Raw genomic sequence first — 16,022 nt, forward strand, 5'->3', positions numbered from 1 at the left:
GTGGTTCGATAACTACCTATGCAGATCTAGTGCAGTTCCGTCCAAGATCTGAACCATGTCTGAGAGATTCCTCTGATGCTGAGCCCACTGGAACTACAGAGCCCGCAAATGCCAGCTGGCATGGGTCACTAGCCGAATGCAGGAGATCATGAGGCCTAGCAGCCTCAGTGTCATTCTCAGTGAAATCCAGAATAGAGCCTGAAACATCGTTATCATAGCCTGAATATCCAGAACTATCCGCTCAGGAGGATAAGCCCAAAACTGTACTGTGTCCAGAACAGCTCCGCTGAAAGGGAACATCTGATAGGGAGTCAGGTTTGGCTTCGGCACTTTTTATTAGTGGACCCCAGAAAATGCAGGTGGTCTGCCGTAATCTGGAGGTGGGAGATGAGAGCCTGAGGAGAGCCAGCCTTTAACAGCCAGTCATCAAGGTAGGGGGAAGACGGAAATCCCTTACCTGTGTAGATGAGCTGCTACCACCGCCATCACCTTTGTGAACACCTGAGGGGCCCAGGTAAGGACAAAGGGGAGCAAAGTGAACTGAAAGTGCTCATGGCCCACCGGGAACCACAAGTAAGGTCTGTGGGAAGGCTGGACGGGAATACGGAAATAAACATCCTGCAAATGCAACGCTGCCATCCAGTCTCCTGGGTCCAGGACGGTTAGAACCTGAGCCAGAGTGAGCATTTTGAACTTCTCCTTCCCGAGGAAGAAATTGAGGAACCTAAGATCTAAGAGGGCGGAGGCCCTTGTCCTTTTTGGGCACAAGAAAGTAGCGGGAATAGCAACCACGACCTACTTCTGGTACAGGAACCTTCTCAATGGCCCCCTTGGCCAATAGAGCCATAACTTCCTCACAGAGAAGTGCCAGGTGATCCTCTGTTATTCAATCGTAGGATTGTGGCATGGCTAGAGGGGAAGTCTTGAAGGGGAGAGAGTAGCCCCTTTGGACTATACACAAAACCCACCTGTCTGAGATGATCGATTGCCAGAGGAGCAGATGATGGCGGATCCTGCCTCCGACTGGTAGGTTTGGAGGTAGCTGCGGGGGAAGGGGTGGAATGGACGGGCGGCTGGTTGCTTGATCCACAAGGGCAGTTTGAGCCACGTCCCTGGTCACACAGAGACTATGCAGCATGTGCAGCACAGTAGCTGGATCGGAACAGATGTGGCTGGGTGCCCCTTCTGTAGCCACGAAAGGGGCGAAAACATACTAAGGGGGACAAGGGGCCTCTGCGAGGCCCAATGACCTGGCCGTAGCACCAGAATCCTTAAAGCACTAGAGCGCAGAGTCTGCTTTTTCTCCAAAGAGACAGTTGCCATCAAAGGGCATATCCATAACGTTGGCCTGGACATCCCACGAAAAGCCAGACTATCGGACAGGCGTGGCACCTCAGGGCCACTGTCGATGCAGCCACTCTGCCCAGTGAGTCAGTTGTGTCCAGTCTCTCCAGTCAGTAACTGCTTGGGAAAGTACAGCCCAGGCCTCCTCCAGGACCTGTGGCAGTGTTTGTGCAACTGTATCCCACAGCGTATGGGAATAACGGACAAAAAGGCATGCAGTGTTCGCTGACCGCAATGCCAGGCTGGTGGACGAAAACATCTTCTTCCCAAGTGGGTCCAGCCTCTTGGATTCCCTATTGGGGGATGCGGAAGGGAATGCACCATGGAAGTTAAGAGGCTTGGATGACCAAGCTCTCAGGGATGGGGTGCTGCATAAGGAAATGTGGGTCACCCGGAGCAGGGTGATAGCACACAATTGTCCTGTCCACAGGAGCCCCTGTGCTGGTTTTGGACCAGGTACCCAGTAGGACATCCGTAAGAGCTGCATTGAAGGAGAACAAGGTTCGCAGGATGAAGCTCCAGGTTGAAGCAGGAGGTAAGTCCTAACTGTCAGCAAAGGCAACTCAAGGTCCACGATCTCTGCCATTCTTCTCACCACCATAGAATATGATACTCCCTCTTCCATAGCCGTATGAGGAGAAAGCATGCCAGTATCTGGGGAGGTATCCAGACAACTGGCTTCATGTAAGTCTGTACGCAGTCCATAGATTCTTGGAACTGGTATTCCAAATGGTCCAGCACCCCCTTCCATTCCTCACCGTAACCTAGCTCATAGAAACAAGGCTCAGGATCTGATATAGGGGGCAAGGCTCCTGTCGGTGTCAGTGTCGCACGTCGCCCATCCGGCTCTGTGTCAGAGTTGGCAATGAAGATAGGATCGGCACCGCCCAGGGGCATGGACGCTGCAGGGAGCATCCGGGAAGGTCAAGGCGGTATGACCAATACCGTTCTGGATCCAAGCATGGATCCCTGGGTGCCCCTCGGAGCCAAGGGCAAAGCTGCCAGTGCAGAACCGGAAGGGGCCCCTTCCGACTCTGCAGGGCCCAAAGGCACGCCAGTGCTGTTGGACTGCCCAAAAATGAGGCACATGGCATCAAAGAACTCTAAGTTGGGCAGGGGTCGCTCTGGCTCCAGGAAACTCGGGGAAGCATGGAGTCAGCCCACACGCAAGCTCTGCTGAGGGAGGCCTGGATCAACGACACTCCGACTCCCTCATTTTGTCAACCAACGGACGAGGTGAAGTTGAATAATGTTTTGCCATCTTCGACTACTTCTTATGCCTGGACTTACCCAATCGTACCGAGGACTTGGAGTGGGATGACAATGAGTGGGGGGGCTCTTTCACCAATCCAGAGACCTTCCTCTCGACCGAGACTTGCGGGGTCAAGTGCCCGGCTACCATCAGTTTCAGGGACCGCTCCCTCAAAACCTTCAGATGCATGGCCTGGCACTCCGAGCACAACTGCGGGTCAAGGTCTCGCTCCAGGAACAAAAAGCACATGAGGAGCGGATCCGTCGTGGACATCGTCCAATGACATGACACGCAGGGCCTGAAACCGCTCTTCCTCGAAGACATCCCTCGATGCACCAGGAGTTAAACAACTCGAAAAACTTTGACAAAAAGTTAAAACAGACAAGTCAAAAGAATGACTGAGGGGTAGCCCTTTCTTTGGGTCAGCCCTGGCTGGTGTGGAAAGAACAGAACGGACGTTAGCGCTCCGGGGTGGCCCCTTTACAGGACCCCCAACATCATATCTGGCGCAGACGATGCAAATGAAGGACACAGAGCCAACTGATGACACATAACAGCACGCAGGGGTACTGCTCGAGAAAAATCTCCAGATCCAGACTGACGCCTAGGGGAAATTCTAAGGTAAGAAATCTGCAACTAGATGTCTGTCAGATAAGGGTGTTTGCATTCAACATACTTGGCTTACATTTAGGACTAAAGAGCTACGCATTTCCTGTCCCATCGCCTCCATGTGATGGGCCCGAAGGCAGTATACAGATCAGGGAGGCAGTGGCAACCAGGAGAAGCTTCTAAAGGACTCAATCACTTCAAATTCACTTCATACTCTGAAAGTGTATAGTATGAAGAAAATAAGGCCTGCCTCGATCTTGATCAAGTAAAAACAAGAAGCTTAGAGAGGCTATAACCAACCAATCTCACATCAATGCTATGGCCCATAAAAGTGGTGGACAGAAAGTAAAATCAATGGCACCCCCAAAAATTGAAGCCTCACTCAATACTGTAAGATGACCACATGATTCAAAGGGCAGATACAGAGAAAGGGGAATGGACTATCTTGGCGAATAATAAGAAAGTGAGACCAAAAGCTTCCTTGCAAGTCCAAAATTAAGTCCAATGTTGGGGGCATTCCACGACGAAGGGGAGGACAGAGGGAGGTACTCATAATGACCTTGAGAATGGTGACAGGCACTTGCGATGAAGATGGAAATCATGGAAGAGGTACTTGCATACTTGAAAATGGTGTGATGTACTTACGTGATTGGGAAGTTGACAATTGTTGGGTTCTTCTCCACAAAAAAGTTGTTTTTGGTGAAACGTTTAATGCAGAAGATGAGGTAAGGCGGTAACTTGGTCAGCTGAAAGCGCTTCAGAAAATTCTCCTTATAGGTTTTATACTCCTGGATACAAAAGTCACAGGTTACAAAGCACTACTATTACAGGATGAACCACTGAAACACTAAAACTTGAGACACTGTCGACCATTAATAAAAACAAAAGAAAGACCATCGACAACTATTAATAAACAAAAATCAGTTACTTAAAAAACGACACAAGAGACACGAATGATCAAGAAGTGAACACAGAAGCAAAAAAAACAATGGTATCCAATGAAAATAGACAATCATTAAACACCATCGGTTTACAGGCCTACAGAAAAGAAACCCCTCGTAAACAATTAATAAAAAAAAAAAAACTGCTAAACCAGCCACCAACAACCGTCTATGAACAAATACACAAAGCTAATATAGCAGCAAACATTGATATACAAAGATTGCACAGAATAGATGGTACAGACTAAAGAGACACAAGAAAACCATTGCCACATGACGTCTTTTGAAAACCCAGTATCAAAGAACAATCACTGGTTTATAGTTGATCGACTCATTAGAAAACTCTAACAACCATAACTAAATGGACAAATTAGAAATTACTAACCATAATTGAATAACAGAACGAATCGACAATCATTTATAAATGCAGCTGTGCAAGAAAGTCATGGTGGAAAGTAAAATTAATAATGAAATGCTAATTCAGAGACCACCATCTTAATGACTAGAAGCAGCTTTAAAAAATGCTTTCAGAAATGAAGAGAGAAAGTGTCAGGTCGACGACTGCTGAAACCAAAGTGCCAGCAGTACCTGCCAGATCCTCCTAGATCAATATTTGTTCAAGTAGATTATGCTAACAGAAGACATCAGGAGAGGATACTTTCTGTGTGCTACTTTCTTAAACTCAAGGTCTGATACACGCTGAGCATCTCTAAACAAACCCATTGCTAGTTCAATTTGGTGGGCTATGCAGTCTTTCTAAATATTTCTGCCATCTCACCTTGCTATAAGCAAGCTCTGAGAAGATGGACATGTCACCATTTACTCCAAACACTATTATAGGTAGTTATCCATACAGCTCTTGCAAAGCCAGCAAAAATTGCCAAATATAATGATCTAGTCAGGCAGCTCACATTTCTGTTAATTATACAAGCAAACACTTTGGAGGCCTGGTCACAGAACCAAGTAATTAAGAAATGGAGATCTATACTAAAGCTCTAACTCATTCTGGTGGTTTGCATGCGAGTCATGCTATCTGAAGTCCCCTCTGAGGCCATTTCATATCCTGCCTGCACCTCCCCTTTCCTATTCCTTTTTGTATGGTACGTTAGCAAACATCTCTAATACGTGGAATGATCACAATGGAATCACTATCGCTGGGGCCCTAGCGTACCTTCTCAGTGATCCCGTTGAACTTAGCTAGGATGCTGAAGAGTGGCACCTGGGGGATAATAAGCTGCTCCTTCTCATCCTTGTACAGAGGCGCTGTTGGCAGGTCAAGCATCAGGTACATGAAAGTGGACTCCAAAGTCTTTTCTTGGTACTCTTCATTCAGGAGCAGCTGCTCCTTCTCCTCTGCTGGCTAAGCGGAAAAAGAGGCATGAAATAGGGTGAAAGGTATTAACAGCAAAGGGGGCATTCTTCCCCTAACCCACTCGGGCACATCGTCATGTGGGACGCACAGAAGTAAATAGCACTGTGGCATTCTCTCCACCTCCTCATGCCAACCCCCCGCCTGCCTCGTCTGCAACGTGAACACGGAGAGTCAATCAGTGGACTGTATGTAAGGGCACCCCACCTGTCTTAATCCTACTGTATATATCGGAGACCTCAGTAAATTTGCATTTAGTCATTATCAATAGTCTCAAGCCAAGAGTTCTCTGCGCGTATGGTCTGGTGGAGCACATTTCAATGCCAAGCAAGTGGTCAATCAGAAGCTGTCAAATCTGTTTAAAGCATTTTTGCCGATCATTCTAATCATACATTATTTTTTCCCCATAGCTATCATGTTTCAAAATTTTGCATACCATCTACTTAGCATTGGAGGATCTGATTTATTCCCATCAGCTGTAATTGACTGCTTGGTAGCTGTTATTAAATGAATCGCCACGGTCATTGTACTTTCAGTTATGCTTTTCGCTAGTCATCCTGAGGCCCAGTAAGACCACAGTGTCTTGTAAAGGGTACCTACTAATTTGCTTATTCCTACTAAGAATCTCCTTCCAAAAGTTTCTGCTTGATGCATGGCCACCAAACGTGTAGAGTGGAGCCCCTCTAAACATTTTTAAAAGGAGTAAGTAGGTGGTAAAAGGTGCGAGGGGGTTTTGGAGATGTGGTGTTCAGTAGCCCTCCAGACATAACAGTCGTAGGTGGTAGACATTTTCTAGTCACAAGGTAATATGTCTGAGCAAGAGTAGAACGCTTTGAAGGAGACCAGACTGATTGGGTTAACTCACCAAATCAGGATGTGGTAGCTTTTTAGTAAATATCCGCATAGATCCCTGGAACACGTCTGTCACAATTGCTGCAAAATATATATATATAAAAATAAAGTCTGTTATTTTTTACAAACACTGGTCCCAAAAGCAACCCTTGCTCTCTTTTTTGCTCGGAAGTGTATAACCCTATCTGAAAACACATAACTAGACATTGGTCAGAATATACAATTCAATAAAAAGAAGCACTGACAAGGCAAACAGTTTTGGCTATTGAAATTGACATTGACCAGAATATACAAGTCAATAAAAACAAGCACTGAAAAATAGATTTGGCATTTGCTTATCCCTAAGCAACACATACACACATGCACGCACACACATACAGATAGTAAAGGCTGCACAGCACAAGCTTTCTTGCAGAGATACAGTGACCTTGTGCACACAAAATGGATACAATATGATAGCAGTGCACATTTGTACTGAGATGGCAAAGGCTCCAACAGTAGATGATACATTTTGACTCACATTACATCAAATTCAGCAGCATTACAAGCTTCTGCTATACAACCATAGACTACGTACAGAACTGATAGTAGAAATGCTGCCTACAAATCCACACGTGCAAACATTACATCAATCGATTCAGCACAGGAAGTCCCACCACAAGCTTCATTCACACTGCACCAGATAAAGAAATGCTAATGCCTCACCTAGTATCCTAAGAACAATCATGCCTGGACCTGGTGCTGGGCTGCTGCAGGGCAACACCCTGAATCTGCTGCCATTTTGTGCAGTCCCCTGACTTTGCCAACCACTGCAGTAAGTGTTGCTGATCATCCAGCAGTATTCCTGGGTCACATGGGGGCCGCAGGACAAATACCCTGTCCATATAAGGCAGGGCACACAGTGGTGGGACTTGCCACATGCCAATAGGACTGGGTGACAAACCGGAGCATGGAATGCACTAGTGTGGTTGTAAACACACCATGACTATGAGAAAGTGCATCCACTGTGTGTTTCGTCAGTCCATAAACTGGGCTCTTCTTACCTCGCCTTTCAAGAAATATCACAGACACAACAATGTGTCTAAATCTCATTTATTATGAAAATACAATATTTTAAAAGTATGGAGGATGTGTGCATGCCCACCAGGGACGTAACCAACTTAGACCAATGTGAATAAATTAACCAAAAAACTTGAAATCATTTGGGAAGGCACATATTCCCTCCCCTCGCCATAACCGCACCCCTACACAGAGAACGATCTCATTTAGCTCCCTATGTTCTTGGTACCCCGGGATGTGGGCTAAGCAGATGCACCAGGGAGAAGGGAACACGGCTTTTGAATCGCCACCTTTCATGGCATATCTGCTTCCATTGACTTATTCTTATCTGTCAAACAGTGCTTTACATTAAATACTTTTGCAGTTACTCCACTTGGTGAAGGATGCATTTGTCGACCATAATATGTAGTATGAGAAATGTACTGACACGCAACATGGATGATGATTGTATAGGGAAGTAGATTAGTCAGTTTGAATGTTAGCCTTCGTTGATAAAAAATAAAAATATGAGAGAGAGAGAGAGAGAGAGAGAGAGAGAGAGAGAGAGAGAGAAAAAAAAAAAAAAAAAAAAAAAAAGAGAGACCAATATAATTTCTACCACAGGGATAAATGAGAAATGAAGGGAATCTCTGGCTAATGGAAACAGGCAAATTGACACTATCTCAAAAAATGACATACTGACTGACTTAGCCTAGTTTAGAATGCCAAGGCTTTCACATGAACAGAGAGCAAACTCAGTAGGAAGTCTCCCTCAAAAAGGATGAAATTAAGGAAGCATTCTCAAGACTGTAAAAATAAATAACAAAACAAAACTCCAAGAACAGACAGTATGCCTGCAGATTTGTATCCGGTACTATCTTGGATGGGTATGTTATTGAAGGCCTTTGAGGAGGCATGTGACCTGGAAGGCTTCTGCTCTCCCTCAAAGAGTTTTCATTACTTTAATCCCAAAAACAGATCGGGGCCTTACTAAGTTGTAGTATCATCCACTATGGATGTTGAACATTTATGTAAAATTAATTAGTAAAGCGTTAGGGGAAGAATATCAACAGCAATAACTACACTTGACCACAGCGATCAATCAGACTTTTGATCAATCGTGAAAGAGTGCCATGTACAATCTTAGACAACTAACGCATGTGTTCACAAAACTGACTGGCCCAGATGTGGACTTCGCCCTAGTGTCATTGGATATAGAACATGCCCTTGACACAATGTGCTGGGAGTACACCTCAATCATTATCGAAACAATTAAGTTTGAACCTGTTTTCCCTGGACGGGCCATACTACTTTATACTGAACCCATGATGGGGGTGCAAATTGACAAGTGAATCTCAGACTGCTGGAAACCAGAGGAGGGTACACAACAGGAATGTCCGTTGCCACCCATGCTATTTACAAGTGGTATGGAGTGCATGGCATGTAGACTTCGAATAGACAATGGCACAATGATTACCTTGGGTGGGGTTAGCAAATCTTTGTTTTGGTTTGTGCAGACAACATATTTGAGGGACTCTGTGTGCTTGATCCCCCTCCTCCTAGCAGAACTTGACAGATTTAGTGAAATTTGTGGATTAAAAACAAATTGGGGTGAATCCAAATGTTTCCCAACTAGTGGACATAAACAAGCAGCAATACAATCCTTTCCGATCTAGGATTAAAGAGTCTGAAATACCTGGGAGTCCAGGTGACAAATGATGAGGCTTAATACATGCTCAATATGGACAGGGTGCCAACAGGGCTTGGAAGCTCTATGGAATTCTGGAATGCATTGCCATTGTCTGCAGTGGCAGCAATATCTCTGATGAAATGGTCTTCCTGTCAAGATTTGTTACCGCCTACAGAATTGTGTGTGTTCCCTACCATTCAGTATTTTTCAGAAACGGACTCATGAGTTCTCTGGTTTGGGCAGGAAAAAAGTAGCAGAGCTAAAAGGGCAACACTGAACTTCGCTTGACTGAAAGGCAGGCTAGGCCTGCCAGATCAACTTCTTTACAGTGACAGACGACGGTTACAGTATGTAATACACTGGTTTGACTAAGATAATACCAGTCGCGTATACGAGCAGTGCCAGGGAAAAATGTTAGATGGGGCACCCAGAACTCTTGACATCCAGATTGGAATAATGCATGTGAACAGGTCAAGTGCATATCACTAAATGCAAGCTTTGATTAAGTACATTTCACCATCTACATACGGCCACATAAATTATAAATTATCCATATAAAACATCCAAAGGTGGCAGATACAATGAAAATGGGGTAGGCTTCTTACTGATGGCCTGGAGAAAAAGCATTCGCATCACACCATCTACCTCGGAAGGGTAGTAGCCAGGGACAGGTGATGGACAAATTATGGGCAGCAACAAATGCCCTACCTAAAAAGAATATGAAACAATGCCGGTTGAATATATTCCTCACAACTGAAAATGAGTTTGGCATTTTTGGGCACTGTTCTGGCCAAGCAACGCGTACTAATACTTTGGCTGAGCCCAAGCCCCCTTAAGTTGAACAATGGAAAAGGGATGGATTGGACCACTGCAGATGAAATATGCATGAAAACCTAAGAAGCAATGAGAAAATAATGGGAGTGAGCTGAGATGCTGACAAAATAGACCACTTTAAAGAAAATAAATCGATAAGAGATAAAAAGAAATGGGTCCAGAAAATGTTTTGTTGACACAGATTAGGATACTACAAGATGGAAATACGTCACAGTCCGTAGACTTAAGAGAAAGAACTGAAAATCGCTTGATGCATGATATGTACCTGTATTCATCTTAGTTGAAGTTCAAAACTTAATTAAAAAGCACCTTTATTTGATCCTCACTCGTCTTCATAAGAAAAAAGTGTCCTACCAGCAAACTGCAATCCTTCAGCATGGATATCATAGATTGACATGCTTGAATCGTCCGTCTGGAAAACGTTGGTAACCAATAAAATGCAGCAGTATAGCTACACACAAGAACACTGGGAACCGCCACTGTCCAAATACATCCTAGCCACCTCATTGCATGACCTGATCATCTGCCAATCAGGGGTGTAGGCACCCATCTCAACACCTCTCGGAGGCAACCAACTGCCTGATTATCTGGGCTCACATTTCCAGAGCCTCACAAACTGTGAGGTCACATCTCAATCTATAAAAAATACTAATGCATTTCCAGGTAGCTTTTTTTGCCAGCTACTCTAGATCTCTTGTAGATTCACATACTTGATACAGACCTATAAAGAAAGAATGAGGCTCACCTTATGAAAAGAGACTGCCTGCTTAGCTGCCGGTTTTATCTTGGACTTGTTGTCAATGCAGTAGTGTTTGATGAATACGTGTGGATCGCCACACTTCTGCTTATACATATCACTGTAAGCAAGATTCCAGTAAAGAAACATGGTGCGGCCGTCATTCCTCCTATAGAATGTGCTCAAACTTCGGCACAAATAGCCGTGCCCATGGACTCCTGAGCAGGTATAATACATCAAACAATCAAAAGTAGGTAAGACTGTCCAGTGATTTAGGTGGAATGATAATGGGACTATTGGGATAAATTTAAGATTAGTCCAGAGAGCCACACTATTTTTTAGAAAAACAAAGATACTGCTCTTTATATGAAAGTGCTTTACAAATATCCTATTCTACTGGAAGGAAATATTAGGCAATATATCAAGGCTATCACAGGGTAAACTTCCTGTTCAATCCTACAATCTTGCTGTTGAGGGAAACCTAGGGAAGATACCATTTATCCTTATGTGACTGAGTTAGGCAAATTAATTACACATTTATTACCCGCTGCTTGACTAGCTATCACACATTCTTGAAAGCTTCAAATCGCTCTATCAATCAATGCATTTATAGTTGATGAAGATATAGAACATTTACAGAATCGATAGTCTAATAGACATGGTAAATTTTTCAAGATGCATAAAGGTCAGAATATACTTAAAGAGAGATCCTGACATTGGTGGCCAAGTCAATATGTCAAATATTATAGTTTGAGCAGCTTTCTAGGAAAGGTAGCCTTTTTCTGAGGCCTCTAATGACATAGATGTTGTGCAATGGTATTTTTCTTGCAGATTGTGTATTTTTATTTATTACTTTTTTACTCTCAGATTATACACACAAAACTAAAGCAATGCCATGAGTGTACATACGTAGCATATTGATTTTTATGCTTTCAATTTTCTCACACAACTCCTTGCCTGTAAACAGCAAAATTACCACAGTCCTGTCTCCAAGATCAAAAATCCTAAAACTGTTTTAAAAAAAAAAAAAGGGAAAGAAAAAAAAAGAAGTGCACTCAAATCTCACTAAATCTTCTCCCAGAAGGAATAGCCCACAAGCAGGTTGTCTTCCAAGACAAATGTTGAGCAGTACATTTGCGGACAGGTTGAATACGATTCTGGCTTTATTAATAAAGCCTCCTTTTTAGTTTTCAGTTCCCATGATGGGGTAACCTTACAACTGAAAATACAGATCTGAATACATTACTCAGGAATTCCTTAATTAATCTTGATGAGAAGAGTGAAAAACAGTCAATTTCAGATAATGAGAGAGAGCAGCCAGATGCACTCTAATCAATACAGATCATAGACATCATCTAGCTGGTGGTTAACAGATAAAGAAAAAACAGATGTAGAAACGTTCCAAGAGAAATCAGACCTTTATCTCTTGTGCGAACAAGGACACTTTAACAAGTCTGGCTCTTTTTTTGCTTGTTTTTTGTTAATGAAGGTGTCCCCCCTACACAACCCTGGTTTAACTTACTAGATAAGATTTCTCGTCTATGAATGTTTCCATTAACCTCAAAAGCACCATATTTACATTCTCTGCTGCCATGATCCTCACTGCTGTTTTAGGAAGATACGTGTCAGGATCAAAGACAGCTTGAAGAACTGGTTTGCAGACAAATGAATTGCCTCAATCTCTGATATTTAAACCCTGAAGCAACACTACCAGGTCCCCCACAGGTGTCCGCAGTAGTATTGTCAATCTCAAGCAACGATATTCAAGTCCAAACAAATGCACACAAGTAGCACATTACTCGTATGGATTACATTTGCATGTAATCACCACAACTGATATAGCATCTGGGGCCAGATGTATCATTAATTCCAATAGCGATTACCAAATAGCGATTTTATTTTGCGAATTGCAATTAAGTAATCACTATTGGAATGTATGAAGCTACAGGAGTTTCATATAGCGATTTGCAAGGGCTCGCAAATGAACCTATCTCATTAATATTCATGAGGTAGGTCGCAATTTGAGAGCCATTGTGAATGGCTACAATCACAGGGATGGTGGCTTGCTGGGCTCAGGCGACCACCCTGTCTGTGATTGCAATTCAATAAAGTAATCTTTTATTTTTTTAAATGAAGCCAGTTTTCCTTAAAGGAAAACAGGATGAGTTAAAAAAAATAAAAATAAAAAAAAAAAGTTAAAAATGAAAAGTTTTCTTTTCATTTTTTAAGAGTAGGCAGTGGTCTGTGGGACCACTGCCTGCTCTTAAAAATGTTTTCTCATGCATTCACAAAGGGGAAGGGGTCCTTTGGGGACCCTTCCCCTTTGCGAATGGGTTACCACCAATTTAAAATTGGTGGTAACTGATCGTTTTGCTACCGCATTCATGATCACAAAGCAATCATACTTACCTCTGCGATTCAGTATTAGGAAGGGATGCCCTGGACACGCCCCTTACTAATACCGAATCAGTATTTAGTCGCAAATCCAATTTGCGATTCGGTAACAAGTTACTGAATCGCAAATTGGACTTAATACATACCAAAATACATTTTTGCGATTGCAAACAGCCCACTGGGCCGTTTGTAATCTCAATAAGGTTTGAAACATCTGGCCCTTAGAGTAGTAATTCCACTATCATACCTGCAGAAGACAAAAACTCTTTTCTTCACTGATGACTGAGCAGTAGTTGTTGACACTGAGACAACTGTCGCCTTCACTATCAATGAAGATATTTTATTTATTTTTATCACTGGAATTCCTGATTCCACAAATAAATATTCTGTTTTCTAAGAGTGTTTTCAAGGACTACTACCATTCTAAGGTCGTTGGTGTGATACGGATACTTTTTAATCAATATTTCTCTCTTTTATGTCTCTTCCTGTCCTTTTCTCCTTCATTATGTGGCCAATCAAAAAAGTTAACCTACACAGTAGACTCAGAGGATCTCTTCTCCGTAACCGAAGATCTTGGTATAAAAGCCACAGGCTTTTACTGTTGCTGTGGCTTGGTAAGGTATGAGAGTACAGATTTACCTTGCTCCTCTAGCAAAGAAAGTGCCAAATGTTTCGGTCCTTTAAAGACTTTTTAGAGAGACTGATACCAATGTCAAAAGACCTAGATTTGTGACCGGGTTTAGACACCTCTTGAAAAAAAGAATCCTTTAAAGACTTCTCGGACATCACCAATACTACTCGAACTCAACTCTCATTTGAAAAATCTGCCACAATTTTGAAGAAAAAAAACAATCTTTTCAAAAATAACTGTATGGCAAGGGCAATAATGAGGATATGCACACTGTTTGCCACAAGAAATACACTATGGAGATTCACCAATTTCCCAGCTGCATATTGGTATCAGAATGTGGGATCTTAGTACTTGACCCCCGTCCCCCACCAATAGCAATCTGGTGAACAGACATATGTCATTGAGGGTCTGCTGTTAAAGTGGTCTGTGGACAGACTGTGTGTGTGTTGCGTAATGAAAGTTGTGGGTAGGTGCTGGAACCTGCTGCACAATCCATGTGGACATGGGGTGTTTTAGTGTTGTTTGTGCAAGGTGTATCACAGTGAGCGTGCAGGTCTTCCGATTCTTTGTCTAACCTGACTCAACTGTGCTGTATATTTTCTCAATTTAGGGTCTATGAAAGTGAATGAAAGCAGACTATCAGCCTTCAATCACATGTCCAACTGAGCACCACTCTGCTTTAAGAGGTCAAGTGGCCCAAAGACATACGTTACTGGTGATGGCTAGTCAGAGATTTTCATGAGAACACGCTCTGCTTGCCCTGACAGGGAACAGTTGAAACCAAAGGAAGTTAAAAAAAAAAAAAAAAAAGTGATGGGTGGAACACTTGAATTAATTTCAGAGACTGGGAATTAATCCTGCTGCATCCCTGTCAATTGTTTTGCACACCATTTCACTTCAGTTTGAATCCAGCCTGAGAACAGTACAGCATTAATTGCCAAGCCAGGTTCTCCCTGAACCGGAACACAAGCAACCCAGGACTGGCTTCAGCTCTGTTAGGGCTTATCAGCAGGGTATAGCTTGGTTCCAGTCGCACGAGGTGCATGGTACCCATGTCTGGGCATATCCATTCCAGTTAGGACGCCAGACTGAACTATAAAAAAAAAAAGTGATGGACAGAATACTTCAATTAATCTCAGCCAGTAGTAATTACTCAGGACGCATATCAGTTCATCATTATTTTGCACATCATACCACCTCGGTTTGGACCAAGTCATATTCAAATCAGTCTTATACTGCAGTGGCGGAGATTAATTCAAGCCTTCCAGCCATCACTTTTTTGTATACGTCAGGGAATATATCAAAACAAGGGTGTGTACTGAACACAGCTTGAGATATTCAGGGACATTCACTGTCAAAATAAGGTTTAGCCCACAAAGCACCAGTTAAAGTCCAACAGAATCTTGGCACGCGTGAGAGGACTGTGTACCCTGGAAATAGCCAACAGCTTGCAGAAGGACCTCACTTCATGACAAATCAACAGAAAACAAAAAGCCCAATTTGAAGGGATCACAGAGGTGTATCTTCTGTATCTGGTTCTTTACAAACGACAACAAACATTAAATCATGAAACACACAGCACACATGTAGGCCATGTATGTAGGAGGGCACACAACTTACTTTTCTTCTTCTTAGTTCCGCCCAATGCTGAATGAAGAGCGTTAAGGAACCAGGATAGGAAGTCCACACCATCGCCTGGACAGAGAGAAAGAGGAAGGTTTAAGGGGGGAAAAGACAGCGAGATGAAGAAAGAGAAATAAAGCAGAGAAATTTTGGAAAATGGAGGAAAGCAGCACCCAGGGAGGAAGGCGAGGATAGAAAGATCAGAAAACGAAATTATTATAAGCATAGCTAAAGGAGATAACAGAAATGAAAACTGCAAAAGGCATTGAAGATGAGACAAAGATTGGATTAAAAGAGATGTCGCCAAGATATGTGTGACCAATAAGGGTGTTTCCCAAATGGACGTAATTCCAGTGGAGGCACAGCTACGAAAGACTGAGCATAAGTGAGGGAGAGTAACTTCACTAAAGCTCTACACTGTGAGGGCAAGTGTCTGTGTATGAGGAGTGATCAGATGAGGCACCAATGAAGAAATATCGATAAAGTGGCACTCTCGGATATTGTAGTGCATTATGGCATTTGTATAATGTTTCATACAGCCATTTAGGGCATCAACACCCTTACCCACACGGATAGCAAGCTACCCTAAGTAGGGTGTTGTTTTGAGTCTGTATGGAAAGTGTTTTTTTCTCATGAATGAGGACCACGTGGTGTAAAGGAAACTGCGCCTGGCAGCGTGATGGGTGAGGGTATGTCAGAGATGGAAGCA

At 43.2% G+C, this 16,022-nt stretch overlaps 1 protein-coding gene across 2 annotated transcripts in view; it reads right to left on the reverse strand.

Annotated features, from left to right (window-relative positions):
- USP39 (ubiquitin specific peptidase 39) overlaps positions 1–16,022 on the reverse strand; it is a 108,739-nt gene that overhangs the window by 6,083 nt on the left and 86,634 nt on the right. For both annotated transcript variants that reach the window (XM_069214348.1, XM_069214349.1), the window contains 4 exons: positions 15,311–15,385; positions 6,381–6,448; positions 5,318–5,506; positions 3,851–3,993 (listed from right to left, as the gene is read on the reverse strand). In XM_069214348.1, the coding sequence (XP_069070449.1) occupies positions 3,851–3,993; positions 5,318–5,506; positions 6,381–6,448; positions 15,311–15,385 (475 nt within the window). The remainder of the gene's footprint in view (positions 1–3,850; positions 3,994–5,317; positions 5,507–6,380; positions 6,449–15,310; positions 15,386–16,022) is intronic.

The sequence above is a fragment of the Pleurodeles waltl genome, chromosome 11 (assembly GCF_031143425.1).
Source record: "Pleurodeles waltl isolate 20211129_DDA chromosome 11, aPleWal1.hap1.20221129, whole genome shotgun sequence".
NCBI lineage: Eukaryota > Metazoa > Chordata > Amphibia > Caudata > Salamandridae > Pleurodeles > Pleurodeles waltl.